An 18703-nucleotide genomic window follows, 5' to 3' on the forward strand; every position below is an offset into this window, starting at 1 on the left:
CCACCCCTGCCCCACCCAGACAGAAGGACGGGGGGCCACCAGGATGGCCCCTGGACCAAGCCCTAAGACTTAAGAGTTCAAGTCCGTCTCCCAGCGGGCCACTCACTGACACTCCCTGGGCCTTGATGCCTCATGCATGAAATGAAGGATTTCCAGAAAGACATTTTTTTGGCTTCCCAGGTGGCACTAGTGGTAAAGAACACGCCTGCCAATGAAGGAGACTTAAGAGACGCGGGTTCAATCCCTGGGTCAGGCAGGTCCCCTGGAGAATGGAATGGCAACCCCCTCCAGTATTCTAGCCTGGAGAATCCCACGGACAGAGGAGCCTGGTGGACTACAGTCTGTGGCATCACAAAGAGTCGGATACAACTGAGTGACTTAGCACACACACACAGAAAGACATTTAAGGTCCCTTTCAATTGTAACCTGATAGCTCAATTGGTAAAGAATCCACCTGCAATGCAGGAGACTCCGGTTCGATTCCTAGGTCAGGAAGATCCCCTGGAGAAGGGAAAGGCTACCCACTCCAGTATTCTGGCCTGGAGAGTTCCAAGGGGTCACAAAGTCGGACACGACTGAGCGACTTTCACTTGCAACTGTAACCATTTCCATTCCATTTGACCCTGTGGAGCAGTGGGTCTGGGCCCTCCTGTTAGTTTACCCAAGGAAACCAAACACGAACAGAGACGACGCTAGGACCACTCCTGCCCTTGTCCTCCCCACGGCTCTCCTCGCTCCTGGAAGTGAGGAGACACACAAGGTCATTATCACAGAGCAGCTTGTGGCTCACAGGAGAGAACAGATGTGCAACACCCTGGTCACACAGCAACACTGCCAACAAAAGCAGGATGACAGCAATCATAGTAAAAAGATCACTGACCACACAGGAGTGTTTAACGTGTACCAGCCTCTATGCTAAACACATGACAAAAATATATCTCAGTCCCTGTTCACGAGGAAATGAGGGTCAATACCACATGCCAGGCATCCAGTGCTTTGTGTATATTAACTCATTTCATCCTCACAACTCTCCAGTGATCTAAGCACCATCACTGCTGTGCCCATTTCACAGATGGGGATCACAGGGCAGAGAACTGAAGTAATTCTTGCCAGGTTACCTAATCAGGAAGTGGCCAACCTGATATTTGAATTCCCATTATCCATATCCACACCTATGAGCCCAGATTCTTCTTTCCTCATATACTGCATTCTGGGTGTTTCCATGTTTTTGGAGTCCCTCTGATGAAAAGGTGGGAGGAACAGCTGACTGATGGGGTGGATGGACAGAACTGGCATCCCACTTTGACGTCCACAGGCCACTGTGTGCTCCCGTGAACAGCCAGGCAGGAAGTTTGAAAAATAAGAGAAATTCCTTACAGACGCTCTAAGGCGTTTCCCCACCCCTGCCCTCCCCCAAGGCGTGAAAGAACCAAATGAGGAAATCGGGAAGGGATTCTGGAATAAGAATAACAAGATTTCCTCTCCCTTCCACCTGAACTGGCCGTCCGTAATTCTGCACAAATTCAATTGTAAAGTCAAGCTTTGTAATTCATGGAGAATCATATTAAACAGAACCACGTCTGGGCAATGGCTTTTCCCATCTAGCAACATATGGTGGCTCAGAAAGCCCAATCACGTAGCAAAAATATTATGAAAAAAAGAGCCTCTTAATCAGGGGAGTAGAGTTGGGGGAAGGGGGCTCTGGGCCATCCTTGCTGGTTTCCTGAGAACAGTGGGGGTTAATCCTTGAGAGCCCCAGAATCTGCCCAGAATTACAACCTATGAGAGTCTAGGGCCACCTCGTTAATGGCCTTTATGATGGGCGAGGGCGGGGTCTCACGTGGCTGACAGCTCCTGAACCACACAGCAGGCAAGACCCCCAGGACCATGCCATACACACTGTGGGTGGTTGGTGGGGGGGGGGGACTACAGCGGCCAACAGCATCAATCATTCCAGATATGTGAACCGCAGTTACTTTGTGATTGCCTTCAGTCAACGTGCGAACCAGGCAATGTCCTCGTCTTTCTTCGGGGACCCAGACCCCATCACAGACACAGGCTGCAGTTTCAAACCTGAGTGGCAGGCAGGGGAAAGAACTGCACATTTCAAAAGTTTCCATGTTCATCCTGAAGATCCCAGTCCCACTGGATGACCCACTGGGTGGCCCACTGAAGCACAGCTTAAAACTCAGGCAACGCCAGTCAATCCACATAGCAGGTGATTTACAACCAAGTACGGATGAAGATTAACAGACCCCGAGAGGAACGATCCCAATAAACCACTTAACGGGCAGAAATGCCAAGTTGAGCCCTTGAGCTTGTGCTGACTTTTGCAGATATTTTAATAACTTTATCATTATATAATCTGCCACCTGATACGTACAGAGAGATGCACTAATGGCCACAACAACGGTGGGATAACCCCCAGGAGACATAATACAACAATCAGGTTCACTTCCTCGGATGACCTACAACTCCAAGAAGTGCGATCACTTGTCAGGTTATTTCTTTCTCCCTTTGTACCCTGAGATACCTACCCAGCAAGTGTATGTGTGCAGCCCATCCCAAGATGCACGGCATAAGCCCTCTGGGTCTTGATCTGGCCTTGGAATGAACACACAAAGCTGAAGGACAAAGAGAACTTCATCCGCAGTAGGAATCAGCGAGAAATGGGGTCTGGAGTCTTCATGCCTTAAGACAGGTGAGCTGCAGCCTCCTCCCAGGGTCATGCGGACTTCCTGGGAGCTCCTCAGGGACCTTCCTCACCCACCTGCCCTAGGGATGCCCTACTCTTCTGACCCCTGCGTGGTCACACCCAAGTGTCAGATCTGAAGGACCATAATGCATCCTCCTTCAAGATCCCCAAAGGACTGAGCCCACCACTGCGAGGACCCAAATCTGTCATTAACCAGACCTGGTGACACTGACTTATGAGGCCCGGATCCAGCGACGCTGGGTGGGAGGACCAGCGGTGTGCAGAGATAAGTCCTGTTTCAGCCCATGGTAGTGTGTGTTTTAACACTCAAGTTACACGAGCCGCTAAGTGACCTGAGGAAATGCTCAGGCCAGAGTCCCCCATTGCCTCCTCCGCCTGTTTGTCCACATTTTCTCCAGGTGCGAAAGCAGCAGTGGGGGGGGGGGGGGTCCCATTTTTAGAAGGATGACCTTCTTGCTACTGCTTACAATTAGAGGTTCTTTCCCACCATCATGAAATGATACTTGGAATGTTCTTGACCCCAAAGCTAACCCTGAGTTGGTGTGAAATCACGATGGGCCCCGAAGTGTTGGTACTTGAGCCTGTGTCTGGAGGGAAGGACTGTCTTTTCCACCCAAGGACTGTCTTTCCTACTCACGGCTCATTCAGGGGTCTGGTGCCATGGTTCTGTTTTCCCTGGAAAAACACTTATTTCTTTTGAATAGTACATGTTACATTCCATGCCGCTTGGAAGAGCCTGAATTAGACACTCAATCTGAAGATGCTCCAAAGCTTGATCATCAAAAATCAACTGGATAAGAAGTGGTACATTCCATCCCCCATCCCCCACCCCCCATAAATTATTAGAAGTGCCCAAAGAAACAGGAAATAAATATGATTGGCCAGTGTTTGTTTTTAGGGTGAGTTCTATACCATTATTATCATTATTTTGTTTTATTTACTGTGGCTGGTAACTGAATCTCTAGTAGCAAAACATCACATGTTCTGCCAGAAAGAGATTACGGAAAAGACGTCTACAGGTAAAAAACTGGGTTCGTCAGTCAAGATTTTATTTACAGGAGGAGTTTTGCAATCTGGATCTTTAATCTCTGTTAACAATTGGGCTGCTCTAGGGCTTTGAGAGCAATTGTTCAATAATAAGAAAGCTCATGTGGGGCTAAAGGCTTTGCAAGTAAAATGTGAAAATACAAATACACCCTGAAGTGGCTGGGAAGAGTTGAGCGTCCCCCTGCCTCTGTACATTTTCCCCAAGCTCTGGTGCTCAGAGGGCTAGAGGGAAGTGGGGGAAGACCGAAGTAATGCCCGTTCCTCAGCATTATTTAAATCATACATGTTGAACTTTAAAGAGTACAAAAATAACTGAATGATGGTGGACCTGTATTTCTCTTCCATGATGCGGGGAGGGTGGGTAGGGAAATGATACAAATGAGGAAGACCAGCTCTGTTCAGAGAACTACAGCCAATAAGAAAACACAAGTGTTTTTTTCCCCTCCCCAGAGCCTTTTTGTTCCTATCGGCTTCTACTGTTTGCCCCTCTCTGGGTACAGACTTTTGGTAAACTCTGATACTACTTCACGGCCGCAGTCAAAGTTACGTTTTTAAATATCCAAATGTGAAAGGCTATCTTCGGGTGATTTGTAAATGTGGGATTATGAGATATGCAAAGTGAATCACAAGCCTTTCGCAATGGGTTTCTGGTCCACAGCGCCTGGCCATTAAAGCCATTTTTAACAAGGCAGCTTGTTCAAAACAAGTGATATGCTGGGCTCCAGGCGGTCACATTCTTGAGTCCATCCCAGCTGGCCGGCTGCGGTCTCCGTGTCATCTTCTGTCCCTACACTTACTCCCAGCCACTAGCTATGCCATGAGCTTTTGGGGGCCAGGGCGAAAGGCACCCAGGCCTCCTGTCTCCTGCTTTTCATCACCTCCATGTTCCAGGGAAGATGCCCTTTCTCTACCACTGTTGGGTCCTCTGACTCCATCAACATAGGTGCGCTAGGAAATGTTAAGAACTATCTGATCTCATCTAGGAAAAAAAAAATCATGTTTTTTTGTGGTTGGAAATAAAAGGACCCTGATATGAGTTCCAGCAAGTCAGGGCCTGAATAAGAGTACCTGGAAGATGTAAGTGTGGCATAAGACACGGAGTTCACATCTACCTGCCCATCACATCTGTTTTGGGGGAAACAGACAAGGGGATGTTGCTTCTGAACTCAACCTGATGCCCCCATCCTTCCTACTTGGTGTAATGGGTAGAATGGTGTCCCTGCAAAGCTGTGTCCATGTTCTGACCCACAGGACTAGGAATACGATCTTATTTGGAAAAAAAAAAGTGTCTTTGCAGATGTAATGAAGTGGAGGATCTTGAGATGAGGTCATCTGGGTTATCTAGGGGAAGGTGGGTGTCTAATCCCATCACAAATGTCTTTAGAGACATAAGAGGGGGTGACACATGCCTGTGAAGAAGGGGGCAGAGGTGGAAAATGATGCGGCCACAAGCTCAGGGATGCAAGAAGCCACCGAAAGTTGGAAGAGGCAAGAAAGGTTCCTCCTCTAGGATCTTCAAAGGGCGTGTGGCACCTTGATGGTGGACCCTGGTCTCCAGAAACAGAAGAGGATAAATGTCTGTTGTTTTAAGACACTAAGTTTGTGGCAATCTGTTATACCAGCCGTAGGAAATTAATACGCTTGGTTTGGTGATGCTGGTCTGAACATCCCATAATTACCAAGCCTGACCTCTGGGCTGGCCCTCATGTCTGCTGTTTTATCTTTCGCAGTGGTTCTAGGATCGCCAAAAGTAATTATTACTCCCATTTTGCAGATAGGGAAACTGAGGCTTTAAGAGGTTAGGTAACTTGCCAAAAGTCCTGCAGTGATAACATGGTGGAGGCCAATTTGGGGCCAAGGTGGTCTGCCTGTTGAACTCATTCTTAGCCACCAGGCTCTGCTATGTTTCTCGGTCATGAGATTTGCAGCTTAACCTTCCTACTGTTTTATCAGCAATAGCAAATGAGTGTTCCAGCTACAGCTGTGTTAAAAACTTACTTTTCTGAAGAAAAACCTTTGGGGGTGTGTGTGATAACGAGAGAACTGGCCCAGAGATCATAAGCATAAGGGACCATTTCAGAATGTATCAAATTCACAGAAGGAATACTTTATCATTAGGACCAAGACCTAAAATGAACTCTTCTTTCCTCTAATTAGGAAAGATGTCCACAGGCATTAACAACATGTTCCGGAAAGCATGGTCTGATCACCTTGAACGACATCCATGAAAACGCTCGGTCTGAGAATGCAGTCCTGCTAAAATGTGGTTTATGATGACTAGGGTGCTGACAGCTCGCCAGGTTGGCGGCTCCTTTGAAGGGCTGGTTTATTAAGTACTTAGCTGAGAGGTGCTTGTAAATACATCACAGGCATTGGAGCAGCACTCTTCAAGGGAGTTCTGTGTTGATGACCACACGGTCCATAAATAGAGTGCGGAGAAAAAGCAAGGTGGGCCGCCACCGAGCACCACTCTCTAAGTCGCCCCAGGTCTCGGATGGAAAGCAAGGGCAGCCCGCACTGCTGAAACCATAGGGGGACTGGGAAGCCAAGGCCTGAGGGCCTTTTTTAAAGGAAAAAAACCCCCCAAACTTAACTTTTTCTCCATCCTTCATCCCCAAAGTTTCTAAATGTCTATGATGCAACTGATGGCATGAGCTTTTCAAGCTTGCCTTAATACTGATACGTTGTATCAGTCAAGAAGATGGAAAACAGTAGGTGAGATCTCAGTTCTTCTAACTCTCTCCAGTCATCTAGTTCTAATACCTTGTAACCTCTCTGCAGAGGGATGAGAAGAGGGGCAAGCATCGCCCACCAGGAGCCCAGGAGAGCTCTTCATTCTGTGTCCGTTTCACTGTTTCTCCTTCCTTCCCTCCCCCTCTTTCCCTGCTGCCTTCTTACATTTATTTATGTTTGTTTATTCATGGGAACACCTGATCCAGGCTTGTTTTCTGTGTAAGATTCTGCTGTTGTAGACCTTGCCAGACTCTCAAACTCTACTACACCTAGATAAGAGAGCTATGTTTAGATCACTGCCTTTTCATGTTCATAGCATGTCTTGTAAGTTGATTTCTAGCACCCTGAATATTTTGCTCTGTGTAACCATGCCCATTTGTAGATTGACACAGGAGAGTGGCTGACTGCAATCTCCAAGGTAATGCAACCATTCCCGGCTCCCTACTTTGTTTTTGAACTTCTAGAATTGCTAGAAGAGTAAGAGAGAGAGAGACAGAGGGTAGGGAAGGGAAGAGACACTGTGTATTTTATTTTACCCCCAAGGTTGGAAAGGGAATTTCTCTCTCCTCCTACAGAAAGTGAAAAGTTTTTTTTTTTTCCTTTTTTCTTTGTTCAATCCATCTGACAAAGATTGACATAAGTAACCCAGTATAGCTGAGAAGCAGAGTAGACTCAGTATCTCAAAAAGCTACCCAGATAATAAGGACCAGAAAATGGTGTTTCCAAAGTAATTTTGGGTAAATCACTAGCAGAACAAAATAACTTGGAATATTAAAATTTAGGAGATGATTTAAGAGGTCAAGCCCCGCCAGCCACATGCAAGTCTTAGAGCACCCACACTCCTGCAGGCTGATCAGACGTTGCTGGGGTTTGGAGGTTAAGAAGGCCTTGGTCCCACTGGAACCTACAAGAGAGCCTTCCACGCAGGAAGGGTTGCCCCAATAAAGTGAATGGACAGCCAAGAAGCCCTCTGCCTACCCACACATCTTTCCTTCACGTGTGCCATGCTCAGAGTGTCATTATTCTGAGTTCAGCCTTCTTTTCCCCATCTTTAAAAACACACATGTCTCCAAAGCAGGAAGTGTATTCAGGTGCCCACCTCTGAGTCCAGCCCTAACGGTTCATTATCATCAATACCTCACAGTAATAGAACCCAGTCTAATCAGGACTGCCGAGGGAATGACCAGCCCAGCACCTCTCCCATCTCCCCATGGGCAATGGGGGTTTTACTTGACACAGACCAGCCCTGTGTCTAAGTCCTTGACCCCAGGGTGGGAACTGGGAGAACCTGCCACCCACTAGCACTGGTTTTGAAGCCAGAAAGGGTCTCCGTTTGAGTTCACTTCCCATCTTGGAGAATTCTGGCAATCGTTAACCTCTGAGGTTCAGCTTCTCTGCCTGTAAACCACACCTACAGGATTGTAGGAATAACACAATGTACAAAAAAGGTCTGACCTGTACCAAAAGATAACTGTTCCCACTAAAGAGTTAAGCCTTGTGCCTCCTTGATGCTGACGGCAAGACAGACCAAAAACAAAACTTGGCTTCTTAAGTTTCTCTGGTTTTGACAGTTTTCTGCACCAGTAGATTTCACCCTGTCTCTGTTTTCCCCGAAAGGAGGGAGTTACATACATGGCTTAAACGTGGTTCGTCATTTTTGGTAAATCAGGAGTCAGATTCTTAAAACTACTTGCTCGGGTTGCCTGAAGGCATCTCTCAGGGGAGGTGTGGCTGACGCGGTAGCAGCAGCTCTCTGTTTGTCTAGACTCTGCCTGGTCCATCTTTCAAAAGAACGTGTGTCGAGTTTTCTTTCCTGTGACTGGGAAAGAAATCTAAAACTCGGCCACACAAGTGCGTGATGATGTCCTGACTTGCTTAAACGTGCAGCCATGACCAAATGGCTTTCTCTTTGATTTTAAGACCTGGTAAAGTAGGAAGTTGAAATTAACCTCAGCCCTTTTATACCTGAAACCTCAACAAATAAACAGTGGTTTGGTAGCATGGCAACCTAGCCCCCTTTTCCATCCGTGCCCTGCTTCAGATCATTTGAGATGCCTACTTTGAGTGCTTCTTAAGCACATCTGATTCTAGATAAATAGAGGCAGTATCTTAGATCTGTGATTCCGTACTGAAGGAGTTAAAGGACCAGGCATGACCCTCTGATGAAGCCCGAGAAAGACCGGGTCCATCAGCCTATCGACCCGGGATCTCTCGGAGCCCCTAACTGCTGACGATTCTGCCACGCTGAAAACATCCACCCATTGGTTCAGCACGGCTGTAAAACTGCTCTTGTTAATACTACGGGGATGTTTTTCTTCCAACTACTGCGGCCATTTCAAAGAGAGCCGTAAACACATGCTGAATTTTTATACAAAGCATCTTCTTAAATATAATATAGAAGCTCTAGTGCTAAGCTGGGAAAATAACCATTTTCATACCCATCAAGAACAAAATGAAGGTTTTGGCTGAAAGAGACTTTACTGTGATTCCTGTTAACTTTCTAATTTCAGGGGGAAAAAAAAAATCCGAAGGGTCTACTCAAAACAGGACGAAAGTAAAAAAGCATTAGATTTCTAATGGGAAAAAAGAAAGGAAAAGGAAAAGTCGTTTTACATAAAACTCTCCCAGATACTTATTTTTTAAAAGCTGTTCCTACAATTTTACAAGTGATGCCCTGAACGGCAAATCATATTTTGGAAAGAAAGGACATCGGTGACATAGTTAACACATTCTCTATAGAGTAGCAACTAAGACTCCAGGGCACTCTCAAAGCAAGTTATTATTACTTAGAGGTTGCAGCAGTAAAAAAGTTTTTAAAAGGAACAAGAAAGGGGGTTAAACCTGATACTGTGCTAAGCATACAGTATTCCAATGAGCTGAGGAATGCTGGTCAGTGGCAATGCCTCCGACCGAGAGCTGCTGACGGCTGAGGATAAGAATTCAACACCCCACCCCCAGGCCCACCATTTTCTTTTCGGTAAAGAGAGTGTATCTGACCAGGAAGAGAAATCAGATCTGGTTCACTCTTCACCAAAACCGAAACCAAGCCAGACTCCTGGTGATGATTTCCACCGGCCCCCATGTGGTTAAAGTTTCCACTGACTTTCAAAATGCTTCATAATTTTGGTTTCAAGAGCAGCAGAAAAAGGCAAATCCTTTTATCTGCCCAGGAGTAGAAATGGTCAGTGACGCCGTGAGAGGATAAGAAAACAGAAGTCTCCCCTTGGATGTTACAAGCAGAATCCTGCAGATGACACACATGTAAACGACCCTAAACACAAGATCCAGCCATCTCCTAAAGAATTTTAATCTATTTAGAAGAAAATCAGCAATTCCCCCGCCCCACCAAGCCCATCTCACTTAATGTGCCATTTGATCTAATTTCTCACACATGTTTGCATTTTGGAATTTCAAAAAATCAATACGCATATTTTGAATGAGTATGTGATGATGAAGCACCAGGAAACCAATGGTTTCGTGGGACCTCTTCTTAAATACATCTCAGAGGCAACTGGAGATGAGACGCAGCCCTCCCAAAGTCAAGCTTGGATTTCTGCTGTCCACCAAAGGGGTAATCTACAGAAAGACCCCTTAAGATCCTGTGTCTGCATAGGATCTTACATGAGGGGGATCCCTGGGAATTTTTCACGCAAATAAGAGAACCTTCCCCAGAGATGTGAGTGTGAGCGAACAGCATGGGCCATCAGGCTCTGGGGAAGACGATGGGATTCCCTTTTGAAAGCCCCACATGTGTTAATCCCAAAAGAAAGCTATGGGCTGGAAACCCTCAAGGACTTGGGATTCTTGCGCATCTCACAATAACAGCTCAGAACACAGAGAAGGCCCAGGAAATCTAAGTTCCGCTGTCCCAGCAGGGCAGGTACAGGTCCCCTGCTGGCCACCTGCCCAGATGTGCCCCTTATCTTTTCCTGTGAGTCAAGCAAGCCTGCCCCTTTGAGAAAGGAATCTTACTGCGACCCTACAGTACACAGCTGTGTCCCACACGCCCTGAGAAAAAAACCACTGCATTTCGGAAATTTGAAATGGTATCACAGAGCAAATAATCACTGACGTCAGTGCTTTCTGCAGTGTAAATGAACTCTGGGTATTATCTCGTTTGGCACAGTGGGTTTTATGCAATTACTGTGTTTTACAGTGTTTTTGCCATTGCCAGCTAACTCCCACCGTGGTGGGAGCAGAGAGTCCACCCTCTGGACTGACTGCAAATTCATTAGTTGCGATGAATACCCTGAATAGGACGGTGTCCAGACACTCCTATTTCCTTATATTTTCAAAAGAACTTGCATAAAATACAAACCCCACAAACAATCGGGAAGGACGTGAAACGTCTTGACCTTCACCTGTCTTGATGCATGCCATATGTGTCTTAAGTCAAGTGAGAAAATGGCATGGCCAGAGCTCCTGCTTAAGAAATTCCAGACATGATCTACATAGGGATATAAACATATCTGGATTTACAGGACTTCCCTGGTGGCTCAGTGGTAAAGGATCCGCCTGCCAATGCAGGAAACATGGGTTCAATCCCTGGGTCGGGAAGATCCCCTGGAGAAGGAGATGGCCACCCCACTCCAGGATTCTTGCCTGAAGAAATCCTCATGGACAAAGGAGCCTGGTGGGTGACGGTCCAGGGGGTGGCAAAGAGACAGACAGGACTGAGCGACTCAGCAACACCCTCTCTATATCCTCTATAGCAGGGCCTTTAGGTCTGGGGGTGTTGTTATAATGCAGCTCTGACTCAGTAGCTCTTGGTTGGGTCAGGGCGGGGGGGGGGGGGGGGGCGCACTTTGCTGTTAGCAAGCTCCCAGGCTGCTGGTCCAGGGAAGTGGGGAAGAGAAGCCACGATGGGTCTGGGTGGGTTCTGCCTAGGGGCGAGGTGGCACGTGGGCTCCGTCCGGGTACTTACCCTGCATCTGACTCTGAGGTTGAGGGTTAAAAGCAGTGGAGTGGTTCAAGGAGGCCCGAGGGTTGGGTGTGGGGGCTGGGTGGTGTGGGCTGACCCTCATGGCTGTTCGCCGCAACTGCTCCAGTTCACTGAGCCGCTCGGAAAAGGACAAGCTCCCGGGCTTGGTCTGATCGTCTAGTTTCTGACGATGTCCTATTGCGGGAGGGGGTGGGGAGGGGAAGAGGGAGGCAAGGAAGGAGGGAGGCAAGAGATCAGAAAATGTACACTGCAGATTGGCTAGAAGTCGGGTGTTTCTGGGTCTCCCCTCCCTCTCCCCTCACCGCCTCCCCACCCCCACGTGGACTTGCTGGAGACCTGCACATTCACAGGCACCCCTGGGGATTCGGGGCCGGCAGACGGGGGACCCCTTTCGTCATATTGCTCGGGGGGCGCTCCTTTGGTCTGGCCCCAGGCGCCCACCTCAACCTTCTGCCTCCATCTGCAGGGGGCAGAAGGCAGAGGGCACGCTGGGCTTGGTGGCAGTGGTGATGCATGGCGGGAGAAGTGAGGAAGGGGCAGAACGTTGGCACCTGCTTTGCCCTGCGCTGTGGGCTGGAGAAGGAGCCCCAACAGCTTGCCCCCCCAGCACACACCCAAGCCCGGCTGGTTTCAGAGCAGCGAAGTGGGCCCTAGAGCTTAGCGGCGCGCTCGGCCAACAGGAAATAAGGTGTGGCTGCAAACCACAGCCCCGGGAGGTCAGATTTCCTGTTAAGTGTAGGGCAAGGGCCCCTTCTCCGTTCCTCGCCAGCTCTCCGAGAGCATCCTCTCTTCCCTGGAGCCAACTTCCCCGGGCTCGGCCTCCACGGGTCCGAGATTCGCAGCAGCCCGGGTCCCCTGGAGCACAGAGCGGGCTGCCAGCAGAGTGGAGGTGCTTCCCCGGGGGGCCTCTGGAAATCCAAGGCGGGGAGGGGGACCCTCAGCACCGCAGGAGCCAACAAGTGTCCTTGCCTGCCTAGCTCCTCGTCAGTCACCGTCACCAAGATGCAAGCAGGAACCCTTCACTAGAGAAGGGCCAGGAGGAGGGCTGAGCTTCCTCTTTCCTCCCTTAGTTCTCTATCAAAATGTCTTTTTAAAAAATGTATTTTTACTTTCTGACTGCACTTCTGGGCTTGTGCGATCCTAGTTCCCTGACCAGGGATTGAACCCGTGCCCCCTGCAGTGGAAAGGCAGAGTCTTCACCGCCAGATGGCCAGGGGAGTCCCCACAATGTCTTTAAAGCAGAGATTCAGGCCCGTGGAGCAGAGCTGAGGCTCCCAGGTACCCAAGTAGCCACGAGGGTTAGAGGGGTGGGGCTGGGCTTGACCAATTAATTGGAAGAAAGAGCCACTGACCAATTTCACAGCTTACCTCCCCCCCCACCCATCATCAAGGGACCTCAAAACAAGACTGGGGAAGCAGCCTCCTTGCTGGCACACTCCAGCGGCCTTCCCCATGCCCAACTCCCTCCTCAGTGAGAAAGATGATCCCTGAATTCCAGTCCCCCACCCCCCATCCCCAGCCTGGGGTGGGAGTGGAGTTGGGAGAAGTACATTTCAGCCCAGCTCCCAATGGCTACAATTATAAAATTAAATTTTATAACTTGTATTATGGTTCCAAATCTGTGTGGTTTGCCGTTTCTTCCTGCTGCCAGGCCCCTTGGCACAGCTGATGCTGTCTCAAATTCCAGACCAGAAAAAGGACCCACTATACTGCAGTGATTTTATCACAAGCAAGACCTGTTTGGCTCCGAGATGAGGAAAAATACTTAAGCATAATATTTGTGTAGTTCAAATGCAATGCTCCCTCTTTTCATGTGTCACCAAGGCAAATCTGGTCTCTGATTCAGCCCCTGCAGCCCACAGCCCTCGGCCTGAACCAGGCAGCCCGAGTCACGTGGGCCCAGCACACATGCAAGACCTCTTACCTACTGAGTATTTTAAGCACCGGCCTTGTCGGTGAAAGGCCACAGAGCCAGCTCCCGGAACAACCCCTGCCACCCCTTTTCCTCAGAGGGACGAAAACAATCTTTTTCTAGAACATTCTATGTCAGTCCATCATGGAGTCGTTCGTGGCTTCCGGATGGAGCGTCTCTTGACTCCTCTCTCCTCTTATCTCTGTGACACATTCTTGGCTTCCTGACTGTCAGACTGAAAAAATCAGAAGCTTTCTTGCAGAGCAGCAAACGATACCAGCTCAAAGGTCATCCCAAGCGTATCAGTATGGTCCTTCCCATGCCTAGCACCACCTAGTGCCTGGAGTTAGGCGTCAAGGCGAGAAGACAGGACACATACTTCTGAAAAGTTCTACCGTCTCAGAAAGAATGCCTGTTGTCATAGGGGTGGTGCAGAGGCTTCTAGCAGGTTTTGTACCCATTTCAAAATTGCACATTCCTTGGGCACCCAGTGGTGTTTTTGAAGAACAGCATGTCAAGGACAGTAGGTGATTCAGGAGAATGATGTGTACCAGATCATTCCGAACACATGCATTTGGTGTTTTGGAAGAGAGGTCTTTGAAGAGAGATCTTTGAAGAGAGGTCTTTGAAGAGAGGTCTTCGGTTGTGTCTACCTCAGTCCCCAAGCTTGGGGAACATGTGCCACCAAGAAACTAAACAGGAATAAGTCGTTTCAGGGAAGCCACTACTGCGGCCTGGCACAACACAAGATATATATATATTTTTTAACGAGACCCCTTCTCATCACCCTATGCTTGAAAAAGAAAGTTTCAACGTGTGAGCAGTTTTTGCACCAGCTGACACCTGCCAAAATCGCAGTCATTTACAGAGATTAACTGATGACTGTCTGCTTCAGCAGGAATGTTTGGGCATAGCTCTCAGAGAAAACAATTTTTCACTCTAAGCTCTGTTCTAAGCCCCGAGAGTCTCAGGGCTGAGTTTAATGCCGGAGGAGGGGTGAGAGTTCACCCCACACCCTCCCTGCGTGTGATCCTGGAGTAAGTCAGAGCGGTATTACCCTCCTGGGGACCCTGAGACCCTCCTCCCAACTTGAGCTGGAGAGCTGGAACACTGAGACACGGGGGAGATAAAAAGCATTATATTAAAGGTGTGGTTCTGATGCATTCAGAAGCTAGATCAAAGGAAGAACTAATTCTTCTTTTCTGAAACCATCAGATTTCGTGTGCCAAAGAGCAATATATTTTTTTTTTGCATGAAATATAGAAGCTTCCGATATAAACTTTCAAGCTGGGGAAAATGAATGCTTTTTCTGTCTCCAGTTTCCTCTATCTGTGTGCAATTAAGATGTGCTTGCTCCCTGAATTTTAAATACAGGAGTATGGAGAATGTCCACTATCAAATTCACTTTTCTTCTTTCTTACTGACTACTGGGCTATCGAGGGCAGCAGGGAATTCAACCCTGGATCAAACCTTCTGGTAGAAATTATGTGAAGCCTCGAACACATGCATGTTGGCAGCCTGGATTTTTTGGACACATTGGCAGTCAACTGTGAATGTTTACAAGGTGGTCCTAAACACAGTCACAACCTCAAGATGTCATACAGGGACATCTGATCCTAAATTATGTTTCTCTATTACTATTCTCATATTTTTTTTAAAAAGTACTTGATTAGAATTTTATATATATGCAAAACTATACAAAGCCAAAGAACCACCACCAAAAAGAATGAAAACTAATTTATCCCATCTGCTAAATTTTACTTCTTCATTCCAAAGACATACATTCTATAGTCTTCTGGAACGGGTGCCCACTGGGCATCCCTAAATGTTAGGATATTTGTGATGGATAATGAGACCAGCTTTTAGTTTTCTGCTATTGAAAACAAGGCTGAGTGGGCATGCATATTTCACTGACAACTGAAGTCCCCTTTTCAGGAAACCATTGTTGATCTGTGGCTCAAAGTAACTGAAATATAATATAGATCATCCTCAAATTATGATGGCTAATGTCCCAATAAATCCATCCTACACTGAAAATATCATAGACTGAAAATGCATTTAAAACACCTAACCTATCAAACATCCTAGCCTACCTTAAACGTCATTAGCACATTAGCCTAGAGTTGGGCAAAATCATCTAACACAAAACCTATTTCATAACCAAGTGTTGACCATCTCAAGTCATTTATTGAATACTGTGCATAATGAAACTGAAAAACAGAACTGTCATCTGAATACAGGCGGTTGCAACTTTATCTGTTGTTGATCCCTAAGAGGTCATGGCTGATCACAAAAGCACCTCGCCACGCATTGCGAGCCCAGGAAAAGATCAAAGTTCACAATTCAAAGTATGGTTTCTACTGAGTATGCATCACACCACTGTAAAGTAAAAAAAATTCTAAGTAGAACCATTCTAAGTCAGGGATAGTCTGTATACAATCATCTATGGGAGAAAACGGATAAGACCAGGTTGTCACCTTTTCTTGTCAAGTTCTGTGTAGAGAGAATCATTTTCTGACAGTAAACATGTAAGTCCATGTTTCTGATATGAGTTTACTGGTTTTCTTGATAGATTCTCAGCAGAAAAATTAGAAAAGGTGTGTACTCAAAGCATTGCCAGCATGAGCAGCTGAGAAAAACTGGTGCAAAATGATAAGACCAAAAAGACATCTATCTATATACGTGTGTGCATACACATCTCTGTCTTCTCTGGTGGCTCAACATCTCCTACAATGCAGGAGATGCGGGTTTGATCCCTGGGTTGGGAAGATCCCCTGGAAAAGCAAATGGTAACCCACTTCAGTATTCTTGCCTGAGAAATTCCATGGACAGAGGAGCATGGTGGGCTACAGTCCATGGGGTCAAAAGAGCAGCACACAACTTAGTGACTAAAACCACCCATGTACATCTGTCTCCCTCTATCCATCCATCTATCTCATTGTGATTCTTCTAAAAGGGTACATCTTTTTCAAAAGATGTTTGCCAATCAATCTGATGCTAATGACAATATCTGGATATAAAAACATCGATATTTCTTTCTTTAATATGCTATCCTTTATGGACTAGGGGAAAGAAACTGATGTGTATCTAAGACGGCTCATTTTTCCTGGTATAACATTCTAACTTCTGGGCTCCAGAGTCAACAAAGTCATTGGGACTTTAAAGTAATGATTCTGAATGTGGATGTGATCCTTCCTCAAAGCATCTTGCAGGTGGTAAAGTAAAGCTTTCTAACTGCCAACCTATCCATCTGCTGGCTAATGAAATGCTGGGAAATATTGTCCCATATTGTGTATGGGTTATATATACACAGATTTATACACATAATTATATAATAATGTATAGATTCTATATACATTATATACACAATACATAACGTGATATAAGACATATACTGAGACATGTTACTATACTAGAATACATACTATCAGGTCAGTTCAGTCACTCAGTTGTGTCCGACTCGTTGCGACCCCATGGACTGCAGCATGCCAGGCCTCCCTGTCCATCACCAACTCCCAGAGCTTGCTCAAACTCATGTCCATTGAGTTAGTGATGCCATCCAACCATCTCATCCTCTGTCGTCCCCTTCTCCTCCTGCCTTCAATCTTTCCCAGCATCAGGGTCTTTTCAAATGAGTCATACTATAATACATGTTTATATATCACCCAATGGTACATATACGTGGGTAGCCTAATTTTGGCGTGCTGCATTTCACACGGTCGCAGGGAGTCAGACACGACTGAGTGGCTGAACAGCAAGCCCGACTTTCCCTCCACCTCCTCCCACAGCACTAAGCTTAGAGAAGAGCGCAAGGCTGAAGTCCTTCTGAACTGAAAGGCTAGAGGAATTAGCTTCATTTTTAAACTCCTACTTGGAAGTGAAGTTCAGAAAGATTATGTCATTTACCCAATCTCACACAGCCAACTAGACAAACAGCAGGTCTGAAAACACACCCATCCCCTCAATCTCTCCGCTCCCCCACCTCACGCTCCATGAACCTAGAAATACCCATTTCCCTGACTCCCATGTGATCAGAGCCACAGTGTCCCATGGCTGTCCGTCACAGGGACCCTGGGCACTTGCGCGATGGGCACCCTCTGCCTTGACCATCCCACTTCCTGTTCCTGGCTTGTCCTTAGAACAGAAGACAGCCAGAGCTGTGAGGGGGACCCCTCCCAGAGAGCTGCATCTCACACATCCGCGTGGGCATCAGAGTCTCCTGATGTCCTGGCAGGTCTGGGGGCAGGCCTGGCAATTTCAGAAGAAGGTCCAGGTGATGCAGAGGCTGCTGGGGTTCCCGGGGAGCGTGACGGTGATGGTCAGCCCCTCCTTCCTGCCGTGCACGTGTTTCCAACCTGCGGCTCATCTGCCATGGGCTGGAAACTAAAACACCAAATCTACCAGAACCGTGTTTAGACTACATGTCCATGGACACTGAGTGATGGCCTTGTTTTGGTGATAACTATTTTGTGGTCTTTAAATTTTTTTTCTTTTTTTTTTTAAAGATTCTTCAGCATGCTGTACAGAGTGCCTGAAAATGGGAAACTCTACCTGCAGATGGCTGTGACTGTTTCTCTCCCATTATCCTGGAGAGGACCCCATAAGTCGCTGTTGCAATCATCAGAAGGGTCTGGGAGGGGAACCCAGAATTCTCAAATAGGAAATAACTTCTGCCCTGTCGTCTAAGGAGAGGCTTCAGGGGACAGCAGAAAAGGGTTACATGGATCCTATGGGTCCTTCCCAGAAATGCAGGGGTTCTGACCTCGGAGCCCCTGCAAGGATGGGGGTGTTCATGTGCTGCGCTGTGCCTGGTCGATCAGTCGTGTCCAACTCTTTGTGACCCCATGGGCTGTAGCCCACCAGGCTCCTCTGTCCATGGGATTCTCCAGGCCAGAATACTAGAGTGGGTTGCCGTGACCTCCTCCCAGGGATCTTCCCAACCCAGGGACTGAACCCAGGTCTCCCGCATTGCAGGCAGATTCTTTACTCTCTGAGCCACCAGGGAAGGCCAAAAACACTGGAGTGGGTGGCCTATCCTTCTCCAGGAGATCTTCCCAGCCCAGGAATTGAACTGGTATCTCCTGCACTGCAGGCGGATTTTTTTTTTTTTTTTTAACCAGCTGAGCTACCAGGGAACTCCGGGGGTGTTCATACTGAGGCTTTAATCCTTCTCCCTGAGAGAAACAGCATGGCACCAGTGAAATGGGACTGCCAGTCTGGATGTTAATAACTCTCCATCCTAAATCTGCTTTTCCACCCAACTTTCCTGCGGACAAGAGCAAGTCTCTTCATCGCTCAGCCTCCTTATCTGGAAGGCTGGAATTAAAGGACTAAACGGATTACTGCAAGGGGC

General features: G+C 47.4%; 1 protein-coding gene across 4 annotated transcripts in view; it reads right to left on the bottom strand.

Moving 5' to 3' along the window:
- RUNX1 (RUNX family transcription factor 1) overlaps positions 1-18703 on the bottom strand; it is a 265928-nt gene that overhangs the window by 31833 nt on the left and 215392 nt on the right. For 3 of the 4 annotated variants that reach the window (XM_065942317.1, XM_065942318.1, XM_065942316.1), the window contains one exon: positions 11421-11612. The exons of the other annotated variant lie outside the window; for it this stretch is intronic. In XM_065942317.1, the coding sequence (XP_065798389.1) occupies positions 11421-11612 (192 nt within the window). The remainder of the gene's footprint in view (positions 1-11420; positions 11613-18703) is intronic. 4 annotated transcript variants of the gene reach the window in all.

Source organism: Muntiacus reevesi, chromosome 8, assembly GCF_963930625.1.
Source record: "Muntiacus reevesi chromosome 8, mMunRee1.1, whole genome shotgun sequence".
Lineage (NCBI taxonomy): Eukaryota > Metazoa > Chordata > Mammalia > Artiodactyla > Cervidae > Muntiacus > Muntiacus reevesi.